Source organism: Eschrichtius robustus, chromosome 14, assembly GCF_028021215.1.
Source record: "Eschrichtius robustus isolate mEscRob2 chromosome 14, mEscRob2.pri, whole genome shotgun sequence".
Lineage (NCBI taxonomy): Eukaryota > Metazoa > Chordata > Mammalia > Artiodactyla > Eschrichtiidae > Eschrichtius > Eschrichtius robustus.
The window spans coordinates 30,227,759-30,254,053 of record NC_090837.1 but is presented as its reverse complement, the minus strand read 5'-3'; the positions used below and the strand labels follow the sequence as shown (position 1 = coordinate 30,254,053).

Genomic DNA, 26,295 nt, shown 5'->3' with positions numbered 1-26,295 from the left:
AGTGACTAACCAGATCAAAGGTGAGTTCAGTCCCAAGTGTGCCTGAAAAGTGTCTCCTTCCCAACTCATTTCACATTTTATTGTGTGTAAAGTGGTTTGGTGCTTTGGGTTCTCGATCTAGATAGACAGGTGAAAAGCTGCTGAGTATATCAAGAGGATTCTCCCGGGGACTTGGCCACACGCCGCGTTCCTCCCTCACTTTTCCCTTCACGTGTCAGCGACAGGGCAGGCCTTGGAGACAACCTCGCATGCAGTAGGCCCTTAGCCACCTGCTGAAGGGACGACTCAGGGTCTCTGCTCCATCCCCCGCCCCATGCCCTTTGCCCTCTGCCTGGTCCCTGTCGGTGGGTGGCCTGGCTCCCTCTTGGAGAACAACACGGAGAACAACACGGGCTCAGGAATAAGCGTTGCTGCAGGCGACAGAGAAATACTGCATTTGTTCCCTTTGAAGCCTGTGCTCAGGGCTGCTTTCTGTGTGCAGAGTCTGGTGACTTGGGTGATGCCAACAGTCACCTGGCCTCACGGGCCTTGAACTTAGGGTACAGATGCCCATGTAAATGGTTAATCCTGTGCTCCCTCTGTTTGGGGAAATGTGGTTTTTTATTTGCTATCTCTGGGAGTTTTCACTCTGAACGGTAGACTGGCAATCGTGGTAGTAGTAAAGATCATTCTGGAGTCATTTAGGATTTCTATTGTGAGTGATTTCATCCGTGGAAGTGGAAAACCCTTACATACACACACACCCGTGCATGCGATACACCCTCCAGAGCCCAAGGAGCTCGTGTAGTTCTCTGCAAATGGTCATCTATAAAATTGTCCTCTAAAGCCTTCGGGAATTAATTTGTTTTCAACAGGAGAACAGTTTCCTTCCAGGGTCTACATTTTTCTCCCACCCGTACTTGAAAGAAGCTGCCCCCTTGTCATAATCATTTGATCTGGGCCCAGGCCATGGGACCCCGGATGTTGGAGACCATTTTGTAGTGAAGTCACTTTGATAACCTGCTTCATCAGAATGCCACTGGTCGGGGCGGTGCTGTGGTGGCTCCCGCTGGCGCTGGTATCAGGGCCTGGCTGTTCGTAGAACCCTTGACATTGAAGGCTGGCTCTCCACCCACTCCTTTCTGTTCCCGTGTAGTAACTGGAATTTGATGAATGAGATAATATAGGCGTGAAGTGAGTCTTCGAGTGTTTTACAAACATTAGTTATTATCCCCATTACTGTAATTTTCACTTTGTACAGGGGAACGAAAGGCACCTATCCGATGAGTTAGCCAAAGTCACCTTGAAGCCTGAAAACTCAGTCCCTTTCTTACTGCACTGATGTTGTTTAACCCTTCGAGATGCTCTTTTCCTTGGATTCATTTACAGCAAAAATCTTAATGACTGGAGCCCAATGAACTAGTCTTCGCAACTGACCAAAATATCTAGAATCCTCAGTTCATCAAAGTCTTGATGTTATTTGTGTGTGCCCTCCTACACGTGTGCTTCCTCACTCGTATGAGAAACACAAGGGGGAAAACGCTCTCTTGGACTCAATAGGGTTGTCACCTGTCCACCCCACTACCTCTGTATCCAAAGCAACATCCCACAGGCACTGATGTCCCTAACGATGACCTCACTGTGATCTGCCTTAAGAGCCTGAAAGATCATGTCAACTGCACTCAACGTTCAATGGCAGAATTATCAACAACCAAATATTGTGCTTAGTCAACACTTCTCATTACACAGATAATCCAATCAAGTGGAGGTTTTAAAGTTATTATATATGATAAGCACATTTATTATTATAGCTAATAAGTACACTCAGGCAGGAACTATTATTACAGCTAGTCACCACCCTTAAGTTGGATGTTGATTTATACAATTGAAGATGTATGAAAGTGGACACATAAGTATTTTGCAAAAGTTTTTTTCCAGATGTAGCGCTAAATTAGTACAGACTCTTACTTTCCTCTCTCCGTCTTTCCCTCCCTCCCTTCCTCCTTTCCTCTCTTTTCAAATAACTTTTTGGTAATACTTTTTCCCACAACATGCCAAAGATGGTCAGTGCCTCTCCGGGACCACCAAAAAGATTTACTGCTTTGTTGAAAGCAATTCCCTTCTCTTATCTTTCTCATTTATTCAGGCAAAAATGATGCCTGAATGGACTGAACCATGGCAGAAGCTTCATAATTGATCTTCCTGCTTCTTAGCCCTCCAAAAAAAGGGAAAAGCAGTCTTTTCAAAATGGAATCCTGCGTTACATTGCGTACAGACTTTGGGTGGTTCCTCTTCCCTGTTTCAGCCGAGTCCACGCTCAGGATGACGCACTCACAGCTCTTGATCACAGCCCGGCCTCTGTTTTGCCACTGTTCCCTCCTGGGCCACCCTGCAATCTCCCCTCCCTAAGGCCTCTTCATCCCCCCTGCACGAATCTCCCGTCCCCTCCTTATGTTGGGCATGTGCTATAAACTCTGCCTGGACCACTTCTGTTCAGTCTTCAAGGCATAGCTGCCTGCTCCCTCCGTCTTTCTGAGTCCCTTTATAAGTCCATTGGGGTTCTGATTTCTTCCCCAACTGAGGATTCTTTGGGGCATAATGTTTGTAGCTTCTGTGCCTACACAGTGCCTGGCCCTGCAGAGAGTCCTTTCTGATTGTTTGAATGAGTGAGTTGCTAGTTTCAGTGTCAGATTTGGAGCTGACATAGTTCTGGCGATGCAGGAACACGGGGGTCCCTGGGTTGACCAGAAGTCTAAGGCTGGTCTCCTTGGACGGCACCCATGGCTGATGCTGAGAAGGAAGTCATGGGATGTAAGGTGAGAGCGTTCCACATGGCCTCCCCTGTGGCTGAACTAGGTGCTTCAAGTGGCCTTTTCATTCCCAGCCATTTACTAGAAGGAGGCCTCACTTGGGGGCGGGGAGGGGGGGAAGGTAATCCACGTCCCACACCCAACGAGCCAAGTAAGTGTTGGTGACCCCTGTCCATACCTGACCCTAAGAGACGGCTTCTCCTGCCTGACAGCAATGCCTGCAGTCACTTGACCCTTTTAATTTTGCTCCCTAAGGGTCATCGAGGTGGTGGGTATTTCAAAGGAAAAAGATAAAAAGGGAATAAATTCCAAGCCTATTTTCCCATCCTAAAAATTCAGTCCCACCCTTGCGAGCGAGCCCTCAGCCACTGTGTCCTGGGGAGGGGCTGGCTGTCGAGTCCTCCACCTGGCCTCGTGGGCCGACGGCCTTGCCAGGTCCCTGACGTTGGCTCCTGTCTGACAGGAGCAGTAGCAAGAGGGAGCTTGGTCTCTGGAAACCCTGAGGGACTTAATCTTCTGCCTGCTTTCTAATGATGTGCAAATTGGTGGTTCTGGGATTTTATGTCTTCCCCGCCCCCTGGTTAAAAAGCTGACTGTCGGCTCCAGCCTCCTGCACAACCGCGCAGGTCCTGAGCATCACGGCCCCTCCCTTTGCCTCTGAACCCACCTCCTGCCCAGACCCCGCCATCCCACCCTTGTCCTTGGACGTGCAGTCCAAGTGAGACGTTAAGAGCCTCCGGGTCAGAAAAACCTATCTTCAATCTTCTTTATGCTTCCAGCCCCTAAGCTACACAGAGTGGCAGCGTGTAGTTATTTGTTAAACTGAGTAGAGCTTGTCACCACCCCTGCTCTCCATCCGGGTCACCAGTTAGTTGGCTGCCAGGAGCCCGGGCCTCGCTCTCAGCACACTGTCCCTCCAGAGCGCAGAGTGAGCTGGGCTCCAGGAGACTCTTAGCATTATTCCAGCCATTCTGTTAGTTAGGAAGGCCTTTCTCAGGACCCCCAAGAGCCTATTCATCATTTAAAATAATAGCAACTAACGCCTAATAAGAACCGTGAACCACGTGCTAAAGGAAATGATCTCAGTGAATCCTGAGACCCGCTCCGAGTGACGGCAGTGCTGTCACCCCCTCCGTACAGGTGAGCACACTAAGGCTTGGGGGAGTTAAGTGACTTGTTTATGGTCACAGTGCTGATCATGTGTTTCACCAATTGTAGGATTTACAGTGTTTCATGTATAAGGGCTGGGCAGTGGGTGTGCATGTTCGGTGGGTGGGGCCTCTGGCCCCTGTGAGCCTGCAGGGGGCAGTCATGCGGCAGACCTGTCATCGCCTGTGTGAACCTGGACCCATACTGTCCCCATGTCACTTCCTCTGTGTGTGTCCTTGTTGCTCTCCATCTATGGTTTAGTTGCCAATAGGTTGGTTTTGGAAATAGAGTAAACACTGCAGCCAAGTGTTAGAATTCACTTGTAAACTCCACTCTCAGCGCTGAAAAGAAAAACAGTGTGGAAATCAGGCAGCCCAGTGACAGAGCCAGGGGTGTCCGTGTAACATCAGTGGGGCGAGAATTTATCACGGTGAGGGGGGTAGTAACTGCACTTACATATTTTCTCACCGAGAAACAGTTATTTGGAAAGGAAGATGCCACAAAAAGATAAGGCTGTGTTTGAGCCTTGTTGTCAAGATTCGTGCAGAGCAAACTGATTACCTGTCCTGAGTGAAGCGTTGCAGCTGAAGGCCAGACACGGTGCCAGATCTCTTTGGAGAGATAAAGTAGTCAGATGCCCTGTGCATGCTCCAAGGGTGTTGGGACTGCTGCTAAGGCAGGTGTCATCGTTTAAATGCAAGTGTTTTTGTCGCTGGTTATAAAATAATGATGCATCTTAATCATTGAAGTCTTGGATTTGACGAAATCCTTTAAGTGGCTGATCTAGTTTCAAACCCAAGCAGCCCAGCTCCAGAATTTCACCGATATCCACTCCCCTCCCAGCTTTCCTTAGCTTTACGGGAAAACATTTGTAGGGTGTAAAGGGGTTTATAAATCAATTTTTAGAACATAGCTTTGTTGATCGTGAGAGCATGACATCTTTACTGAATGCTGGGTGTCATATTTAAAGAAGACTCTTCCACAACCCCAGTGCTCTGTGACTTGAGCTAAAATATGTATTTTTGCCACGTTACAATTTATCATCCAATTGACCCACCAAATGGCAAGTTGTACTGTTTGATTTCATTCCTGACGGGGAATTCAGGAAGTGCTTCCTATCAACAAGATGACCACAACTCTTGGGGTTGGTGGAGGTACCCCCCCATCCTCTGGTTCAAAGCTAACTGAGAGAGATCAGCACAGGTGCCAGACGCATGGGGATTAAAATGCTGGAATTGGGATAAATACCCCATCAGAAGTCACAGTACAGGTGGATGTCCATGTAGGATTGCCAACAGGTCACCCCTGAATTTTCCAGACTTTCCACCTGGCTCAGTGCCACAGCCCAACCACTGAAGGGTCCTTACTATGGGGGTGGGAGGGGGCTGATCAAAATGCATGTATTTTATGTATTTTGAAAACAGGCTGGTTTTGCAAAGAAGCAGAGAAAAATAGACCAGTTAGCAGGCTCGTTTCCTTCTTCTCTCTGGGGAGGGTCAGGGACAGAGCACCCAGGGCCAACATTTCAGTGGAAGTGCCTTCCCTGGGATGGGAGCTCGAGGCCACGGAGGGGGTCCTCGCTTAACAGCCCTGAGCATTAATGTCTACTCCACCTGACACAGATTTCTGAGTTTTAGTGTCGCCTTTGTTCTAGCTCAGGTGTGACTCACCTGGTTTGGCTGAATGGGGTTGCTGGTGAGGTTGCATTTAACATTCATTGCAAAACGATTACCACAGTTTCATTAACATCCTTTTTTTATTGTTGTACATTTGTCTAACTAGTGTCGTTTTTTGTTTTTTGTGTTTTTTTTTTGCTACCACAGTGCTGAATTCCTAGTAGGTCCACAATAAAGACCTCTCAGATTGTGAGTCACTTCAGGAGTGAATCTCAGAGGAAACAGTGGGCTCTCAGATGATAACTCCATCTGTTTTCCTTGCCTTTTTCTGAACACGAGGCTGGTGGTACTTTTGCATGTGTAAATTTTGGCCAACCTGGACGACGTGAAGATAAACTTAGTCTTAGTGTCCCTTTACCCATGGAAAATACAGATGTGCAATCAAAACCCTGTAACATATGTTTGTTTGTCACCAACTCCGAGGGGCAGCCTTGGAAGATCACTGGGGGAAATGCCACACCTGAGCCCTTATAGGGCGGGCCTAGGACTTGCACCCCCTCTAGAGGGCGTCCGTTTGGGGACTGAGAGACCCCGAGGTGCATGAGGTGGTGCGGGCAGAAGGGAGTCCCCACTGTGGGGCGCCTCCTAGCTGTTCCCTGCGCCTTTCTGCCCGTCTCCGTTCACCCTTCACTGAAGCTGCCGGCTCTCTGCCTTCCCGTCCGTGTGTCGCTGCACCTGTCCACCCTTCCTGACTACCTTTTCTACCTGTCCCCTCAGCCCCATCTCCAGCCTTGATGACTCTGGAGCACGCAGTTCTGTCCCCTGCAGCCTTGCACAGCTGCTCGTGGGATGCGCGGCCTTGTTTGCAGTTTCGTGGACCTGGGTTTGAGCTCAGGCTTTGCCAGGAAACTCGCCAAGCGACCTCTTGCAAGTCACGTTCGTTATCTCCACAGACCCCAGTTTTCTCACCTGGGAGAGGATCTCCTGGGACACTGTAGAATGTGAATTCTAGGAGAGCAAAGACAGTGATAAAACCTGGCGTTCCCCACCTGTGGGATGTCCCCGCCTCGGGGACAGCGCCTCAGCTGGCTTCACGTCTCTGCGGCTCCCCTGACACCTGCCTTGCATGTATCTGTTTCAGGGCTGGGAGAGGGCTCTGCCCTCCTTCATCCGGACAGCAGGTCGCACCCCAGGTCCTTGGAGAAAAGTGCCTGGAGGGCTTTCAAGGAATCCCAGTGTCACCACATGCTCAAACATCTCCACAATGGTGCCAGGATCACTGTGCAGATGCCGCCTGCCATCGAGGGCCACTGGGTGTCCACTGGGTAAGAGGCTGGGGCGGGGGTCCTGGGAGGTCCTGGAGAGCGCACTGCTATGGAGAGCCTTCTTAGGGTTTCTCAGGTGCGCAGAGACTTTCTAGAATCTACAGTGATCAATGTTCTGGGGTTGTCTGAGTTCTAACTCACAGCCAAGCGACGCTTTGAAACTCGGGTTGGTGAAGAAACAGAGCTCAGTCCTGTTGAAATCTTAGCCTCAGCAGCGGTGATACGGTACCACTGTGAACCCACTTGGGAGTGAATATGTCCTTGTTTATTGAACCCCGTAGGACCACTCCTGTATAAAAAGAAACCATTAGCAAGTGAAATTAGGAGTCTGTGTTTCACCAACCCTGAAACACGACTTGCAAGCTTCTGATGGTCTGAATATTCTAGCCATATTCTGGTAATTTAATATACAGCTTCAGGGTCTGAGAGTAAGTTAAAAGGTACCCATGCTACCTCAACCAGCCAGGGTGCAGCTCTTGGCTTCTTTTCCAGGCTGTGGAGCTGAGATCTATCCCAGTTTGAGCTCTGGCTTATCTTCCATTAGAGCTTTTAAAAATAGCCTAGAGGCAGACCTGCAATCTCTTCCCTGCGCATTAAATTGTTGCAAATTCACAAGGCTAACGGTGGGATCTGATCACTTCTGTGCAGACCGCTCCTCCAGGTACCTTGGGGAGGGATCACAGGCATCCAGAGAAGAGAAAAGAGAAATCTTATGAGGAAGACCCAGAGGGTTTTGGGTTTTGTTTTTTCCCTAAAAATGGGGTTTCTCAAAATAACCGCATGGTCAGTATTGGCACAAACAATCTTAACGCGACGTACTTTTAAATAATTTATCATTTCGTTCAACAAATATTTCTGGAGCTCACAAATATTTACTGCACGCGAGCACTGTTCTCGATTTTGTGTGTATAGCAGCGAACCAGACAGACATGGCCCCTGTCTTCAGGAATTTTACAAAGAAGTGGTACGAAGAGGGAAGAAACAGGTGCTCAAGGAGAATACCAGGGCCCCTATTTTAGGACAGGGTGGGGTAGGAAGGGCTACCAAGAAGAGGACACTTGAGCTGAGATGTCCTTGGCTGTGCAAGACCAGGGAAGAGCTTTCCCCGTGGTAGGAGTGGCAGAGGCTGGACCGGAGAAGCACGGACAGGAGCCCTTGTTCCGCGGGTGGGGAACAGCCCCAGGGAGGTCAAGAAGGAGACGGGGCCAGCCCCCAGGGCCCCCCCTGCATGCCATGTCTCTGTGAGTTTGGCTTTTTTTTTTAAAGGCTAATTTCTTTTTTTTAAATTTTATTTATTTATTTATTTATTTTTGGCTGTGTTGGGTCTTCGTTTCTGTGCGAGGGCTTCTCTAGTTGTGGCGAGCTGGGGCCACTCTTTGTCGTGGTGTGCGGGCCTCTCACTGTCGCGGCCTCTCTTGTTGCGGAGCACAAGCTCCAAACGCGCAGGCTCAGTAGTTGTGGCTCACGGGCCTAGTTGCTCCGTGGCATGTGGGATCTTCCCAGACCAGGGCTCGAACCCGTGTCCCCTGCATTGGCAGGCAGACTCTCAACCACTGCGCCACCAGGGAAGCCCTGGCTTTTAATCTAAGAGAACTGGGACGTCATTGAAGAGATTTCAGCAAGGGCTGTGCTCAAACCTGATTCAGCTTGACTGAAGGGCGCTCTGGCTGCACGTGGGTGGTGGGAAGAGTGACTTGGGGACAACCAGGGTTCTTGGCCTCCTTAGTCAATAGAAATTGATACGAGGCCAGACAAGGAATTCAGGCCAGGCTTTATTGGGGCCCCTGCTGCAGCAAGGGGGAGCGAGAACAAACAACAGGTTCCCTTGCTTGCTTCCCAAGGAAGGGTGAGCTGGTTCCTTGTATGGGTTGAGGGTAGGGGCAGGTCCAGGGGTGGGGCCGGAGGCGTGGCTTAGGCGATCTGCCCACCCCTTGGTGGTATTGAGTGCAGGGGGCAGGTGCAGTACCCTGCTTTGCTCCTGACTCTTCAGAAGTGGCAGTTGGCTATTTGGTCTTTTCGTATCTTGTTATCCATAATTTGCCCCAACTGCGCATGCACGCAGTTATTTTTAGTCTCTTATAGTTTCTTTGTATTTTGTTGCCCGAGGAGACGTGTGTCCAGGTGCAAGCACTGCAGCAAAAGGGTCCCAGGTCCCAGATTGTTTCAACTTGGGGATGACCTATTAAAAGACTCAACAGTTCCAGCTGGAGATGACCAAGGCCTGGGTGAGGGGCGTCGGGGGTGGGGCAATGGAGAAGTGAGTGGGCTTGAGCTTGGGACCAAATCAACAGATTCTCAAGCTGAGATGAAGTGTTAGAAGTCGGCGATCCTCCTGTCTGAACTACAACAGGCGTGAATCGCTGCTCACACGGAAGAACTCCTCTGTCCCTGGGAAGGAACATGGGCTTCCTGCCCCTCCTCTGTCACAGAGACGGATGCTCAGAGCACCACTGGCTGCTGTCTGGCGGTATCTGCGGCAGGTGACAGTCTCTACTAAGCTAATGGGACCCACTTCTAAGTGGCCCATTCATCAGTTTGTAAACTAACAGTAGTTTTGAGAACCACTGGGCTTTGGGATTTCAGCCCCACCGCTTGATTTCACCACTCAGCTCAAACCAGAACTGTTGTATCTAATAAGTTTATATATAAGTAATAGACACAAGCAGGGTAAAAAGGCCAAGACTGATAAGACTGAAGTCTCAATGTCACTGAGACTAGGATCTGGCTAAAGGTGATGAGTGGACAGATTCTTTGCCCAATGCAAGGAAGGAAACCCCCTTGTTTCCTGGTGTGGGCCGTGCTGCAGGTGTAAAAATTGATTACAGTTAGACCAGATGAGGAAGGTCCCATCCAGGTGTTTCTGGCCTAGGCATCCAGCCTTTACCCGATGCCACAGCAGAAAACATTTTGCAGACTTCCCTGGTGGCACAGGGGTTAAGAATCCGCCTGCCAACGCAGGGAACACGGGTTCGATCCCTGGTCCGGGAAGATCCCACATGCCGCGGAGCAACTAAGCCCGTGCGCCACAACTACTGAGCCTGCGCTCTACAGCCCGCAAGCCACAACTGCTGAGCCCACGTGCCACAACTACTGAAGCCCGCACGCCTAGAGCCCGTGCTCTGCAACAACAGAAGCCACCGCAATGAGAAGCCCGCGCACCGCAACAAAGAGTAGCCCCCGCTCACCGCAACTAGAGAAAGCCCGCATGCAACAACGAAGATGCAACCAAAACTAGATAAATAAATTAAGTAATTATATTTTTAAAAGATATTAATATTAAAAAAAAGAGAAAACATTCTGCCACTGTTGGCAGCACAACCGAAGGAGCCCTACCTGCCTCTTTATTTTCTGCTAGAGGGAAAACTAATTTTGACTGGACGGGGTAAGGGATGAATTTTCAATGGCCTCCAAGGGGTGCCTCCCTGAGACTAGATTCCGTTCCAGGACGACAGACACCTGGCACCTGGCTGCTGTGGACACGGTCTAGACAACGGAAGTGGTCAGGAAATCAACATCTCTAACAACACAGGGAGCATCTTTCCTAGGCCAGCCCCGCACCCTCCTTCCTCCTTCCCGCCTGGGAGTGAGGCCGAGCGGGGCGCTGAGGACGGCAGGTTCCTGCCCTTCTGTCTTGTCCATAAAGTGAAAGGAGGACAACCCCGGCGTAGAGCGAGCGGGAGCACAGGTGCTGGGCCAGGCTTCCCCGGGCTCACATCTGGCTCCGATGCTGGCTGGTGAGGGGACCTTGGACACATTTCCTCAGCTCTTGTGCCTCAGTTTCCCCATCTGTAAAACAGGACAGTAATAATACCCACCCTTATAGCACAGGGAACTATACTCAGTATCTTGTAATAACCTATAGTGGAAAAGAATCTGAAAAAGAACAAAACTGAATCACTCTGCTACACACCTGAAACATTGCAAATCAACTATACTTCGACAACAACAAAAAAATAAATAAAGAATAAAATGATCCTTGGGATGTAAATAAAAATAATAATAATACCCCCCACCCCCCAGCTCATAGGTTGCTGTGCGGATTCCGTGAACTGCCCGGAGTACCATCCTGTTATCATTACCGTGATCTCCTCGCACTGTGATGTGCCTCCTCCTCGTGGCTTTGGGCTCACAAGCGTCTTCCTCCCCCTTTTCTGCAGCTGTGAGGTGCGGTCGGGCCCTGAGTTCATCACCAGGTCCTACCGGTTCTACCACAACAACACGTTCAAGGCCTACCAGTTCTACTACGGCGGCAACCGCTGCACCAGCCCCATCTACACGCTGGTGGTCCGTGGCAAGATCCGCCTGCGCCAGGCCTCCTGGATCATCCGCGGCGGCACCGAGGCTGACTACCAGCTGCACCGCGTGCAGGTCGTGTGCCACTCAGAGGCCGTGGCGGAGCGGCTCGGCCAGCTGGTCAACCGCACGTGCCCTGGCTTCGTGCCCGCCAGGGGTCCCTGGGTGCAGGACGTGCCCTACGACCTGTGGCGGGAGGAGGGCGGCCGCGAGTGCACCCGGGCCGTGAACTTTGCCATGCACGAGCTGCAGCTGGTCCGCGTGGAGAAGCAGTACCTGCAGCACAACCTGGACCGCCTGGTGGAGGAGCTCTTCCTGGGTGACATCCACACTGACGCCTCCCAGAGGATGTTCTACAGGCCGTCCAGCTACCAGCCCCCGCTGCAGAACGCGAAGGTACCCCGCACCACCCTGCATAGCCCCTGGGAGGGGCGGGGCTCTGCATCATGGAGGGGCTGCTGGGGGGGATGGGGGACGGGAGGGCTGCAGGTTGGGTGGGGGGACACGTAGCCCAGTCAGGAGGCCCGGGTGGGCCACGACCTTGCTCTGTGATGGGACCTTGGTTTTCCTACTTGATGAGGGTGGTGGTCCTGGGACTGGTGGTGCAGAACAGCCTTGGCGGTCGTCCTCGAAAATTCCTAAGGCTCCCTTCTGCTCTGACCCTCTGGGAACTTCTTCTGTGAGTCTAAGAGGAAAGCTTGCAGGAAACGTGGAGATGTTCTAACCCTACCTGGGAAGATGCCCAGCCCAGCAGGGATCCTGGCCCTGGGGGCGGGGGCAGGGACAGTGCTGCTGGCCTGGGGCTGTGGACCCTTAGAACCTCCTGTTCCGTCTCCACGACGACCCTGTGAGGCAGTGACGACCACCCTCTTAGCAGAAGAGGGGGTAGCTGAGGTGTGAGGGGTGGTCTCCTGCCCAAGGTCACCGGTTGGTGACTTTCAGGGCTGGAACTTGCACCCAAACCTTTCCCCAGACCCCACTGGACTAGTTCCCCAGATCCCACACTCTTCCCATTGGACTAAGTGAGAAATCACTGTGACCCGAGGGGAGGATGGAGGGGGCAGGAAACAATTAAAACCTTCTAATGTTCTTTTCTTAAATGATAGTCCCCGTAATTACACTTGGAATTCACCAGGCATTTCCTTCCCACGGGCTCAGTGTCCGTGTCTGCATGTAACAGGGTCATTTCCACCGCAGAAGCTGGGGAGGCAGGAAGGGGGCCTGGGGGGCAGCGGCTTTCTCCCCAGTGGCCCCCACCATCAGACCGGCTTTTCTGGAATCCTTTCTAGAACAGCAACTCTCCAGTTGCAGGGCTTGTCCAACTTTTGTTTGGTGGTTTATTTGTTTTTAAAGCATCTGTTTTCTTCTCAGTCCTTGGAGCGCGCTCATGCCTAGTGAGGGTACTGCTGGTACTGCCCCCGCTGGACCACTCGGTTGTCTTCTTTCTGTCTGTTACCGTGAGCTTGTGTCACGAAAGTCGCCTTTATGATGACTGTGGGGGGTCTGCCAGGAGGCCGAGCGGGTGGGGCGGCTTCCTCTGGATGCACATCTCGGGGACATCCCCTCCCCGTGCCGAGGGGACCCTGGGCTCCGCGCAGACCCCGGCCAGGTCCGCTGTGCTGTGCTCTGCGAGTTCTACAGGCACCAGGTGAGGCGGGGCTGCGAGGGAGAGGGCGGCCCTCCTGCCCCGGGGACCCCAGGCGTCCTCGCAGGGAGAGGGCGGGCAGTGGACTCTGCCTGCTCCACAGCCGATGCAGAGGCACCAGGACGGGACTCTGCCTAGGAGGCACCAGGGCGAGGGCCCGGCTTCTGGGAAACGGAGGAACCGTCGAGGGACCTTTGCAGGTGGCCGCCTTATCCAGACGCTGCAGATTAACGACACTTCTCTCCAAACTCCTGGTGTCAGGTGGCAGCGGGAACGGGATTTTCAGACGTGCATCTGGCTTTCTTTGAGCACAGTCGAGCCAACGTTCACATTATCTCCGGGAGTAAGGGTGTCGTGAGTGAAAACGGTCTGCAGCTCATCCAGAAACCCCCTGGGAGCCAGAGCCCTGACCCAGCCTGACCTGAGCCTGTGGGAGGATCCTCCCAGGAGCAGGGCCTTCATCCCTGCTCACCTTCCAGCGAGGATGCTGGTGAGTAGGGCGGCCAGGGCCCAGGAAGGAGAGAGGAGGCTGGATGGAGGCCCCCTGCCCAGAGGAGGCAGCAGACAGCCTGGACCAGCCGGCTTCCACTCTGAGCCTGACCTTGGGCTGTTGGTGCACGTTGTCGGGTCCAGACTCCGTTTCCTCACCTGCGGATGCCCACGTGGGCTTTTTGATCTCTTGAGCTCTCCTTAGGCCTGGAAAAGAAAGGAGTACCCACAACCGCCTTTCTCGTCTTACCTCCGTCTCTGCCCCTCCTCTCACTCCCATTTTCTCTTCCCTCCTCTGCAGGGGCAGTTGTGGGACCGTCTCCCAGATTCTTAAGAAGTAAATTCTTTAAACCCTAGGCTACAATCCCTCATTTAAGGAATATTAAGGGTGGAAAGAACCTTGGATCTTGGAGATTATCCAGGACACACTGTTAAGCTTTTTTTTTTTTTTTTTTTTAGGAAGGTACAGAATAGCATGAACAGTGTGATACCATGTGTAAAGCTAGTAATAAAAGAAGAAGGTAAGCTGATCAAGGAGCCAGTGTTTCTGCAGTGGAACAGTGATGGCCTCAGAGGAGGGGGACAGTGTGGCCGGGGGGAAAGATACTCGTCACCGTGAACGTTTTTGTACCTGCTGCGATTTGTGCCGTGATCTTATACTACCCAAACTCCATCACCACACTCAAAACAGATTCCAGAAAGGCAGGATTCTGAGGCTCGGAGGAACGCTGTGGGCACAGATGAAGCCGGTGAAGGGGCTGGGCGGACGCAGGCCGGCGTCCAGGACCTGGCCTGCGCTCTCCCCCGAAGGCCGGCCCAGGTCCACGTGGCTCTGGGAGCTGAAAGGGCCCGTTCTTCTCCTGTTGTCCCTGGCATGTGCATCCTAGCCTGCAGTGAGCAAGCAGTCAGGAAGTTTTGAGGTCCCTCCCCAGGCCGGCCAGGAGAAGGGATCAGCGGACTTGGCCGCTGGTGCCTTTCCAAAGCCCCAGGTGCTGCCTGCCCGCTGGGCTCCCACAGACCCGCCCACCAGCCCCCTGGGAAGGAGGAGGGCTGGGGGCACATCCGGACAGACCACAGGCCTCGCCCCCCACCTCTGAACCCTTCATCTTCCCTAATCGCCGGTCCGAAGAGACCTGGCTGAAAATTAGTTTAAATGCTAAGTTGAGTTTAAAACCACTAGTCTCAGCCCCTCTGGAAACGGGACACCATGTAAAAATAGAGATTTTAAATCAACTTGATTTTCTAAGCTTTATACAGCTTTGCTGTGAGGTTCAGAGCCCTTCGGCAAAAAAATGATGTTTGAAGAGAATCAGGTGAGCCGGGAGGATTCTTTCAGGATGAAGTTGGCTACTGTTCATTAAAAAAACAGGACCCCCTAAAATAACCCTGAAAGAAGATGCTGTGCTTGAATCGAGTTTAGCATCAGGGCAGCCCTTACCCTCTGCCTGGATTCCTGTGTGGTGGAGGCTTAGCCAGGTGCCCTCTTTCCTTGGCAGAATCAAAAGTAATTAAGAGCAAATGATTGCTGGGGTCATTGGAAATGCCAGGGCCTCAGGATCATACTTGCAAAGCAAGCAGAATTGGTCTTTTTCCAAAACCCTGCACTGATGAGGCCACAGGGTCGTAAATCAAAGGGCTTGCCTGCAAACCAGACCACTCTCCCCAAGCCACGTTTCTGAAATAGCCTGCCTGGAACGCTGATAGTGGGGCTGCCCGTCGGAGGCGGAAACACAGCAGAGTGTTTTGGGGGTGCCGGACCGCTGGGAGGAAGCAGGGGTACTCGTGTGCTTTCTCTCCTGAGTTCCCTGCAGGCCTCTGGACTGCGAGTAGTCATTTGTTTTTGAGGGAGCTTGTCTTCCCAAGCCTCCTCAGAGCATGTGAGCTACACAGATTTATGGTGACATCTGTGACATGCTAGGGACTTTGGACCGCGTGGCTGTGGACATCGGAGTTTCCGCCCAGCTCCAGGAGGCAGCTCTGCAGCAGGAAGGGGTCTCTCCTCAGGCATGTGGTTGGCGTGGCTCCCGGCGGGGTGGGTAAGTGGGTGTCACAGGTGCACGAGTAGAAGGATCCAGAAGCTCACGGAGGAATCACTGCCCCTGCTCTTTCGGTCAGCGCAGGGCAAAGAGAAGAGGGTTTTGCAGAGGTGATGGTAGTCAGAAGAGGTGGTAGAAGACCAGGGCATTCAAGGAGTCATGACCGAGACAGTGTCAGAAGCCCACCTTATGTTCAATCAGGATGCCCCTTACAGAAAACCGTGACCCTGCCCCCAGGGCCGGGTGTTCACTGCCAGGCCGCACATGCCGCCCACAGGATGAAAAAAGAGCCGGCGATGGGGGTCGGATGATGGGTTCTGGCCTCCGAAAGGCTTGCTCATGTGGACATTTTATTTGGGTCGAAATGTGAAGAGTCACACGATTGCCACACTGCACAGCTACTGGCCTCTGCTGTGAGTGCAGAAACAGTTCATGATTTTTCTTGATTCCTGAGTGCAAGATTTTTATTTAAGGAGTCAGCAGACCAGGAAGTCGTTGTTGTCAGGGACAATGCAAGGGGTAAACATTTCATCCCTTAAAAGTCCAGGAAGCTGAGAGGACGGCGTGAACGCCTGGGCTGCAGGAAATCGACCATTGGAGAGTCTGGGTCCAGTCCTGTGTGCGGGGCATTGGCCGAGCACTGTGGGCAGAGGGCAGGGGAGAAGGGGGCCAAACGTGGGGTCCGCTGCCTTTACAGCCGATGTGATTATGAAGATGAGTCTCCTTCAACTCTTTAAATGCGTTTAAATTAATAGGAGGGGAAGAAACAATCAAACAAGTAAAATTTAATCAGCATTTTCTTCTGAAACCATTCTTATAGTCATTTGTATTGAAGAACCATCTTCTTATGGTCCTTTTATCGAGCTCTGGGCTCTGTGCAAAGTGTGTATGTACAGGCAAGGTGGAGATGAAATTATCTTTTGTGGGATTTACAGGAAAGGCCTTTGGGAGCTCACATCTCAGAGTCTAAACTTCTTGGAAATCCCATTTCTAGAAAATGCAGTACTGCTCCCGGGCACCCACTGATGTTCCTTCTTCCCTCCAGGACGCAGTGTTCTGTCGGTTCCGCTCACGGAAGACCCGGCAGCCAAACGCAGGCCCTGAGGAACCGGCCGTGCCTCTCTTACCCTTTTCCGTCGTCCTTCCAGCCCGGGCCCCTCTGTGGTGGTTGCATCACAGCTACAGGGTTGCTGTGCAGAGTCCTTGTGAGGCTAAGTCCTTCTGTCCTCAACGCCTGCCACCTGCCCCTGGCAGGCGGTGACCAGGCTGAGGGGGTCCGAGCGTTGCCGTGTGCATGTGGCATTGGCTGCCCCGGCCTGGCCAGACAGACTGCCAGCCTCCGGGTGTGGCCCTAAGGCTACAGTTACAGAGACCCAACCTGTGTGGCCACGGCCGTTTCCCCTACTTTCTTCTGAAAGAGGAATCATCACGGCTCCTTTGGGAGGTCAGAATGAGCCCGAGTCCACAACATCCTAGGATCCCAGCTCTGAAAGGCACCCCAAGAGGCCCCTCCCACAAGGCGGGCAGCGCTCACGGTTGTGATGAATGCTGGCTGCTCTGTTCATCTTGTTACGTATCCGAGGACAACTTTCTAACCATCCATCAGCCCCTGAGCCACGAACCTGTATCACACCTACTGCATTCTCCTAGGTGTCGTGGGACATAGGAAAACGGGAGGGCGCTGGTCTTGGCCTCAAATACCTACCATGTCACGGAGAGGAGCCGGGAAGGATGTCCGCGTAGGAAGACCCACCGTAGGGCGCCTGCAGTTCAGTCACACGCGTGGTGAATGGCACTCGGGAAGACAGCTTTCAGCATCATCCTCGGCCATCCGTGGAGGTTTCTTCCTGAGAAACGTGACCCGGGGGAGCAAAACTCTAGGAGGGGGCATTTCATCATCTATCCCCATTTCTCCTCCTCCTCAAACGAAACATTTAGCCCAAGAAATGTCTTATGCAGGCCGCTTCTCTAGTTGACTTATTCACGACAAGATCACGTCAAGTAACTTTTTCCATTCTGGGAAGATGCTGGGAAACAAGTGGATCCGTCAGCAAATGCTGACGAACAAGCTCTCCAGAAATAAATGTTGGCAGGGAACAGGGCAAAGCCTAGAGAACTGTGTCAGTCATCGGCCAGAGCGGACCTTTTCAAGGGACCAGAGCCCTTGGTAGGGAGACGTGTGTTCCTTGCAGACCCCAGCCTAAGGGGCAGCCTGGGGCCAGAAGGGAGCGCTCGGCAAGCCCCACAGCCGAGTTCCGTCCCAGATCCCTCCGAGCCATGTCATTCTCTCTCTCTGTGCTTCGATGGCCTCATCTGTGACGTGTACTGTGGTCTCTTTGGGAGACTGAGAAGCGTAAGGAGATGATGTACTTGAACTTTCCCGGCATCAAACGCCCTGTACGTGCAAACTGTGTTATTTAACTGTTCCCAGGGCCGGGCCAGGATCAGGAAGCACAGTGGGAAAACCCCCCTCTGCCTAGGACATTGCTCGCTGATAAAATGTGATGTTACATTTTTGTTTTTAGAATAAGCTTGATTTCTTTCTTAAGAGATTAATGGTATAGGGATGCCCCCCCAACCCCCGCCCAGGAATGAAAGCTTTTTATAGTTGGTGTAAAGAATAACAGCAAGGAACACGTTCTGGTCCCTCGGCTCTAGCCCTCAGCTTCTGTGTGCACAGGAACCCTGACGTTAAAATAGCCTGTCTGAGATGCGAGGGAGGGAGTGATGTGAAGCCTAACGGGAGAGCCTGGGAAAGACAGCTTCTCAGATGAGACTCATGGATCAGAGCATGGACCAAACAAAGAGTAACTTCATGAAGCAAATGAGATTTCATGGTACAAATCACTCTTCATGTTGAAAAACTCTTCCCCTTTAGTCATTGTGAATGGCTGCTGTTTAAGAAAAGCATCTTGGAAAAGAGAAACTTTAGAGCCGGTACGATATCTAGGCCTTAATTTCTGCTTCTCCATGGTTGTTCCTGTAGGTCTTTTGGATTTTATTCAAGCCAAGGATAGTGGTAATTAAGAGCACAAATCAGATTTTAAAAATATCTGTCCACAAAACGAAAGGTGTTCCCTTTATCCGACCTTGGCTGAAACTGTCCCCTTGTTGACAGCATCCACAGAGAGGCCAAAACTCCCACACTCATTTATGACATCTTTGGTTTCTTAATGCCAGCTAAAGAGTTGGTTAAAACGGTAACTAGTCAACTCAACAACAACAACAAAAAGCAACCCGATTAAAAAATGGGCAAAGGACTTGAATAGACATTTCTCCAAAGAAGATGTACAAATAGCCCATAAGCACATGAAAAGATGCTCAACATTTCTAATCATGAGGGAAATGCAAATCAAAACTACGGTGAGATAGCACATCACACATATTAGGATGGCTGTTATCAAAAAAAAAAAAAAAAGAGAGAGAAAATAACAACTGCTGGTGAGGGTGTAGAGAAATTGGAACCGTCGTGCTTTGCTGGTGAGAATGTACAATGGTGCAGCTGCTGTGGAAAACAATATGGCAGATTCTCAAAAAATATTGAACGTAGAATCACCATATAATCCAGCAATTCCACTTCTAGGTATATACCCAAAAGAATTGAAAGCATGTTCTCAAATAGATTGGACACCCATGTTCACGGCAGCATTATTCACAATAGCCAAAAAGTGAAAGCAACCCAGGTGTCCATTGACAGATGAATGGATAAACAAAATGTGGTCCATCCATACCGTGGAATACTATTCAGCCTTAAAAAGGAGGGAAATTCTGACACGTGCTACAACATGAATGAACCTTGAGGACGTTACGTTAAGTGAAATAAGCCAGTTATAAGAAGGACAAATACTGTATGATCCCACTTATATGCGGGACCTCGAGTAGTCAGATCCATAGACACAGAAAGTAGGATGGTGGTTGTCAAGGGCTATGATGGGGGGTGGGATGGAGTGTTGTATTTAATTGGGACAGAGTTTCAATTGGGGAAGATGAAAAAGTTCTGGAGATGATGGTGGGGATGGTTGCACGACAGTGTGAATTACTTAGATGGGAAGTTTTATGTTATGTTATGTTTGACCACAATGAAGTAAAGTAGCTAGTTCAGGAATTTGGTAAGACCGATACCCAAGGGGCAGCTTCCTCCCACTCCTTCCCAACCGATGGGTGACAAGCTTCCCTGAAACTACCTGGCCTGCCTTTCTCTGCTGCCGACCAGAAACGCTTCAGCCAGGACCATCTCTCGCCTGAAGGACCACAGCCCAGCCAGATACTCATCTCGGAGCTCAGGACCCGTGCCCTGTCGTTCTTAAAGAAAAACACCAAACGCCAGCGAGTTGGGCATGGAACATCCTGGGCCCCACGTTGCTGCCCCCTCCCCTCCTAGCCGGTTCCTTTTCTGAAGAGCAGTTGATCCCTGGTGTCGTCCGAGCAGTGGCTCTTGCAAGAACTGAGACCCCTTGTTCCTGCCTCGCCTGCTCAATCTAAGAAGCTTTCTGGGCACTTCCTGAATGATATTGGTATTTGAGGAAACAAACAAATCTTTTCAGGGATTGAGACTCATGTCTTCCTAGAATGGCCAGAAATGAAGTGGTCACAACTGATGTTTTTAAATTCCCAAATCACGGATAGCAAACCGAGTGGTGGGGAACAGGAAGAAGGGGTTGGAGGCTGGGTCGGCGTGTAGGGACCTGCAGTGCACGTGGGCTGCATAGGATCTGCTCAGTGAGCGGGTATTGGGGGAGGGCGGTCAGCAAGGTTCCAGCTGGCGAGCTCCCAGTGGAGTAAGCTGAGCCATCGCTCCTCGTGGGTGTTTTGGAAGCTGCCTGGCATGTGTTCTCAGAGGGTCCTCTCTCTTTCCAGGGCCGCCTTCTGCACCACTCAGTGTGCTGGCTAACGGGTACCAGCACCAGATTTCCCCCCTCCCCCGTCCTGTCTGTGAAATCTCAGAGGCTTGAGTCTGAGTACAGGGCTGGTCTCACACAGACCATGTGGGGCTGGGGCACGGGAGCAGGGGCAGCAGGTACAGTTTGATCAAGGTGCTGATCATGATAACGCTTGTTAGCCATTAAGGAAGGGGCTACTTCCTGGGTGCGGGAGTTAATATGATGTTACAGAAATCATATTAACTTTCCATCCCAGACTTTGAGTAAAAACCCCCTTTTGGGGTAAAAAAATTGGAACCTTCGCTTCTTAGTAGTTTACAAGAAAATACATAGTGGCAAAACTACTGAATTCAGTGATGCTTTCTTTTAACTAAATTTGTGTCTTTTTCACCCTGTCATGCGTTTGAAAGATAGTGGCACATATAGCAGGAGATGTGCCGTTTGTTTGGTCTTCCCACCAAGTGCCGTGCACGCATGCAACCCCACGCCGAGAAACTTCTCCTCGTAGTGGTTCTGGGAGCCCGGAGTGGGACCCACCTTAGTCTAATCCTCATTTCTTATGGCATTTAGGCAGGTGTAACAGTGCTCATTTTATGCATGGGGACATTGAAACGGAGAGATCAGTAACTTGCCCAGGGTCCCCAGCTGCAGTCGCTGGCCCGTGGATCTCCTGCCAAGGCCGGAACCATCTCTTTCTGTGCAGCTAAGTGCAGGCCTCGTGGGCTGTGTACACGTGTCCTTCCTGTCCGTTTCCTTGCTGTAGCTTGCAGACGGCTCACTGCTGACCACAGGCTGCAGGGCACTTTCTCCCGTGTGTTCCAGAGGCCTTGGTAGGAAACCGTAGGCCCACAGACGCATGGGCCCCGGGCCAGCGAGGCCTCTGCACTGCCTGTTTGAGCTCATTGTCCGCAGGCCCCAAGCAAACCTCCTCTCCCGTAAATGACAACTCCAGGCTCAGCTGATGAGCACAGGGACCGTCAGCGGGCGCTGAGCTGTCCTGGGAGGAGAGTGTGGAAGGGGCGGCTGGGGAGCCCTGGTCCCCTGCAATTCTCACCTACTCTCCCAGGCAACCCAGCCTTCAACCACCGCAAGCCCCGCGTGGAGTCAGTGCCGGGGATGGAAAGGCCTGGAGGTTTGGATTTCTGCCCAGAAAACAAGTGCCTGCCTGCCCAAGTGGCCACCTGTCAGTCCCTGTCTACAGGCCAGGAGTTGCTGGACCAGAAGCTGCTGCACGGTGGGCCCCGGGCAGGGGGCAGGGCCAGTGTCGCCCTCCTGCCACAACACCGGGCGCATTCACGTGGGCCTCTAGCGTGGCTGGTGTCTGGCAGCCCAGGAGGCTTTACAGACCTGCGTGGGAGGGAGAGTAGTGGAGAGGGTGCCCCATCTGGGGAGGCAGCCCTGGCCCATGGGCCTCCGGTGACTTGGGTCCAACAGCGGATGGCAGTCTGTCTGGTCAAGGAGCCGGCTCCTGTGTCTCCAGACCTTGGCTTTTTGTGTGAGCCCTGAGCCCTCCAGGCAAACAGCATCTACGTGGCTGACAGTCTCGGGCCCCCCTACTCTACTCGTAAGAGGTTTCCTAAGTGGCAACCCTAGACAGCCCTTGTGCCAGGTCCATGTTGGTGCTATAAGCAGGCCCGGCCAGAGAGGCGCTCCCGAAAGACGGGGCAGCCACTCTCTTGCACTGATTAAATGGCGTGAAGCTATAAAGCAGGAAGCATTCAGAGCCCATAAACCATCCAGACCTCAGGCCAGCAGACGCAGGTAGGGACAGGAGTGCCCACGGCCTCTCCGGGCCTCTGCTTTTGCCTCCTTTGGGGCTGTGTCCTTCACGCCTCCTTCATGGGGACCTCTGCCCTCACTACACAGCGCCCTGTGTCACCCACGGCAACTGGAACGCTGTCCTTTTTTTTTCTTTTGTGTCTCATAATTATTATCATTTTTTAATTTATTTATTTTTGGCTGTGTTGGGTCTTCGTTTCTGTGCGAGGGCTTTCTCTAGTTGCGGCAAGCGGGAGCCGCTCTTCATCGCGGTGCGCGGGCCTCTCACTATCGCGGCCTCTCTTATTGCGGAGCACAGGCTCCAGACGCGCAGGCTCAGTAGTTGTGGCTCACGGGCCCAGTTGCTCCACGGCATGTGGGATCTTCCCAGACCAGGGCTCGAACCCGTGTTCCCTGCACCGGCAGGCAGATTCTCAACCACTGCGCCACCAGGGAAGCCCTCATAATTATTTTTAATGGAAGAATCTAGTTGTAAAATACGCGTCACATAAAATTTACCATCTTAGCCATGTTTAGGTGTCAGTTCAGTGACATCAAGGACATTCACATTGTCATACGATCTTCATCTCCATCCGGCCACGAACTCCCCACCCCCACCCCAGCCCCTGGTAACTCTATTCTGCTTTCCGTCTCCATGGATTTGATGACTTGAGGTCCCTCCTATAAGTGGGATCGCACAGAATTTGTCCTTCTGTGACCGGCTTATTTCACTCAGCATGATGCCCTCACGGTTCATCCTTGTAACAACATGCGTGTGTCAGGATTCCCGTCCTTTTTTAAGGCTGAATCATAGTCATTGTGTGTCTAGACCACGTTTTGTTTATCCATTCAGCCATTGATGTACATTGTGTTGTTTCCGTTTTTAGGTTATTGCAAATCGTGCTGCTGTGAACGTGGGTGAACAAATACCTCTTTGAGACCCTGATTTCAGTTCTTTGGGGTATAAACCAGAAGAGGGGTTGCTGGGTCCTAAGGTGATCCTTTTCCACAGCAGCTGCACCCCTTTACGTTCCTACCAGCGGTGCACGAGAGTTCCAGTTTCTCCATGGCCCCGCCAATGCTCTCATTTTTTGCTCGTTCTGATAGTAGCCATCCTAATTAGGGTGAGGCGATGCCAGCTTTTCTTTTTGAAATCAAGTGTCCAGGGCACATGGTCTGAAAATGTAACAGGATTCGAAAGGGGGTCCAGATCACAGCAAGTATGTAGGCAAGGCTCTACCGTTAGCCAAACACACTTACGTACTTGTGAGCACACGCAGGCACACACACCCTGTCTGCGGCTCCAGTTACCCCTGGGGTACCCAGGTTACAGGTGGCGGTGCCTCAGGGGCTGCCGGCGCCTGTGCCGTGAGCCCCGTCGAAGGCAGCGCATGCGCACTGCTCTCATGGAGCCGTTTTGGTTTTTTTTTCCTTCCCCCCCCGCCCCCCGTGTTTGTGTTTTGGCTCCAGAACCACGACCACGCCTGCATCGCCTGCCGCATCATCCACCGGTCGGACGAGCACCGGCCGCCCCTGCTGCCCCCCAAGGCGGACCTGACGGTGGGCCTGCACGGCGAGTGGGTGAGCCAGCGGTGCGAGGTGCGGCCCGAGGTCCTCTTCCTCACGCGCCACTTCATCTTCCACGACAACAACCACACCTGGGAGGGGCACTACTACCACTACTCCGACCCCGTGTGCAAGCATCCCACCTTCACCATCTACGCCAAGGGCCGCTACAGCCGCGGCGTGCACTCCGCCAGGGTCATGGGCGGCACGGAGTTTGTGTTCAAAGGTAGGGCTCCTGCCCGACGCCCCACACCCCACACCCCGAGGTCACGGCAGCAGTCTGGGGACGTGTTTGTGGAGGCGGAGCCAGGGGCAAAGGGCATCTTCTCTGCTAGGGATGTTGGGGAGCGGACTGCCTGCCTGCATCATTCTCTGCAGCCTCGGAGCTGGCGTTAGTGACGCCCGGGTGCTCAGAGTGTGCCCGTCGTGCCCTTGAGAAGATGCCACGTGCTTGCAGGTGGGCGGGCGGTATGCCTAGTGATCACCTAAGTAAGGCAGGTAAAGGGTGACATTCTTCAGGCTGCAAGGCTGTGAGCAAGGGGTGGGGGGGCCTTGTGATCTCTATTTCTAGACTGTTTTTAAGCTTGTGCATCTTTTTAGGAAGGCGTCAACCCTGTCATGGACAAATAAGAGGGCTGGCCTAGATACCCCTCCCAGGATAGCATGCTGTGATTCAGTCCATTTAATATGAAGTATTTCTGCCAACCCAGATAAGCCCTGGGGCATTTTACTGCCCCCCCGCCCCCACCTTAGGGAGGAAGATTGGCTCTAGGGAGAATGGGCCTTTGGTAGCCGTAGCCCAGAGAACAGCCGTCTGGATCTGAGTCCCCTCCAAAGCTCTCACGTGTACGCAGGATATGGGCCCCCGGGAGAGCCTCAGAAGCGGTCCTCTACAAGGGCTGGGATTTCCACTGAAGAGATTTGAGCATATTTTTCTTGCTTGCCACCTAATTTATTTTAGTTGCCTGATTTACGGGCCAGTATAGACTGCTCACTAACATAGGTGTCTGACCCCAAAACTATTTAAAAACCTCAAAACCTATTCATAAAAACAATGCCAGTTTTTGTTGAATACTGTGTCCATCCCAAAAAGCAGTGTCCGCAGAGCCCACTCCTTGGGGACAGTCTGACTTCACAGGAACAGGCTTGGTCAGTTGTAGTCTGGGCTCAGCATTTACTGCCAGATGGGCTGGACTTTTCCTAGTGGCGCCTTCAGGGTGCTTGGTGTGGCCACCGGTCATGTCCAGGCATGGAACCTTTTCCACCTGAGGGTCTTTTCTGTGGGCTGTGGTCTGGCGGGTTGGTCTGCAGGGTGGGTTTGAGAGCAGAAGCCTGCCTGTGAGGCTTGGTGCCCCCAGCATCCTTGGGTCACGGAGCTGTCCTGTGTCCTTGGCAGTGAACCACATGAAGGTCACCCCCATGGACGCAGCCACGGCCTCGCTCCTCAATGTCTTCAACGGGAACGAGTGCGGGGCCGAGGGCTCCTGGCAGGTGGGTGTCCAGCAGGACGTGACCCGCACCAATGGCTGTGTGGCACTGGGCATCAAACTACCTCACACGGAATACGAGATCTTCAAGATGGAGCAGGATGCCTGCGGCCGCTACCTGCTCTTCAATGGCCAGAGGCCCAGCGACGGCTCCAGCCCGGACAGGCCCGAGAAGAGAGCCACAGCCTACCAGATGCCCTTGGTCCAGTGCGCCTCCTCGGCGCCCAGGGCTGAGGACTTCCCCGAGGACTCCGGGGGGCATCAGCACCGGAGCCGGGCACCCGGGAGAGGCCCGTGTCCCCTGCTGCTGGCCGGGCTCGCTGGCCTTTGGACTCTGCAGGCCTGGCCCAGCCTTGGATAGAAGCGCTTACAGAGTTTGATGTTTCCAAACCGGGCTGCCTTACAATTTACAGATTTTCTTTACGAAAAGAAAAGACACTTCTTCCTCGGATGCACTTGAGCGGCTGAGAACAGTCCTCCTCCCCGCCTGGCCCCCCCGCCCGCCCGGCCTGAGTCATGAGCCGTTTGAAGTTTCGGCTTTGAACTCCATCCAGTCGGATCCCGGGCCTGGGCGCCCTCACCATATAATTGCACTTTAAGACCGCAGAGAGTTTCAGGCAAGCGTGTTGGCGGAGGGAGCAGGGTGAGAGCTCCATCTTCTTCTTTTCTTCCTCTTCATTATTATTGCATTTCGGGGGGGTGGGGGGGGGGAACTGAGGAGAAACAAATATCCAGCTTCAGCTTTTCCTGCTGCTTCACTGCGGTTGCCTTCTGCTCCTTTGAGCCTGCTTCACTCTCCGAGTTTTCCAACCTGGAATGCAGTGCAGAGTTGGTTTGGGACTGCGATCCAGACACCTTTGATTAAATAAAGAAGAGACAGGGGTGCAGGAAAAGACACTGGTGTGACGGAACCACCTTGACAGCTTTATGCAAAAAGAGAGCAAATCCACACTTTCAAATGTTGAAAAGTATCTGTAATTAAAGTTTCAGAGTCATTTAAACGTTGGTTGTTTCAACTTGCTGGGAGGTGTTGGTGCTGGTCTCCGGGTGGCCGCAGGACGCACGCTGCTCTTACCTGCCCGGGGGACAGGGTGTGGAGTACGTGTCAGATGGAGGCTGTCCCGCTACCGACGGACAGGGGCAGCAGTGCAGGTAGGGTGACAGTGCGTGATGGTGACCCGAGTGACGCAGTGCCCATTCGGTCTGACCTCGTCTCCGTGGGACCCCATCCCGGCTCACGTCGTGTCTGGAGCTTCACTCTG

General features: G+C 52.5%; 1 protein-coding gene across 2 annotated transcripts in view; it reads left to right on the top strand.

The window, feature by feature from the left end:
* The window catches only part of APCDD1 (APC down-regulated 1), a 30,815-nt gene extending 5,090 nt beyond the window's left edge, over nucleotides 1–25,725 (top strand). Inside the window, exons 2-5 of one of the 2 annotated variants that reach the window (XM_068563473.1) lie at nucleotides 6,696–6,879; nucleotides 11,037–11,568; nucleotides 23,451–23,772; nucleotides 24,943–25,725. In XM_068563473.1, coding sequence (XP_068419574.1) covers nucleotides 6,696–6,879; nucleotides 11,037–11,568; nucleotides 23,451–23,772; nucleotides 24,943–25,394 — 1,490 coding nt within the window. In that variant the 3' untranslated portion in view covers nucleotides 25,395–25,725. Of the gene's footprint in view, nucleotides 1–6,545; nucleotides 6,880–11,036; nucleotides 11,569–23,450; nucleotides 23,773–24,942 lie in introns of those variants that run through there. The other variant, XM_068563472.1, reaches the window with a different exon arrangement.
* The last annotated feature ends 570 nt before the right edge of the window (nucleotides 25,726–26,295 follow it).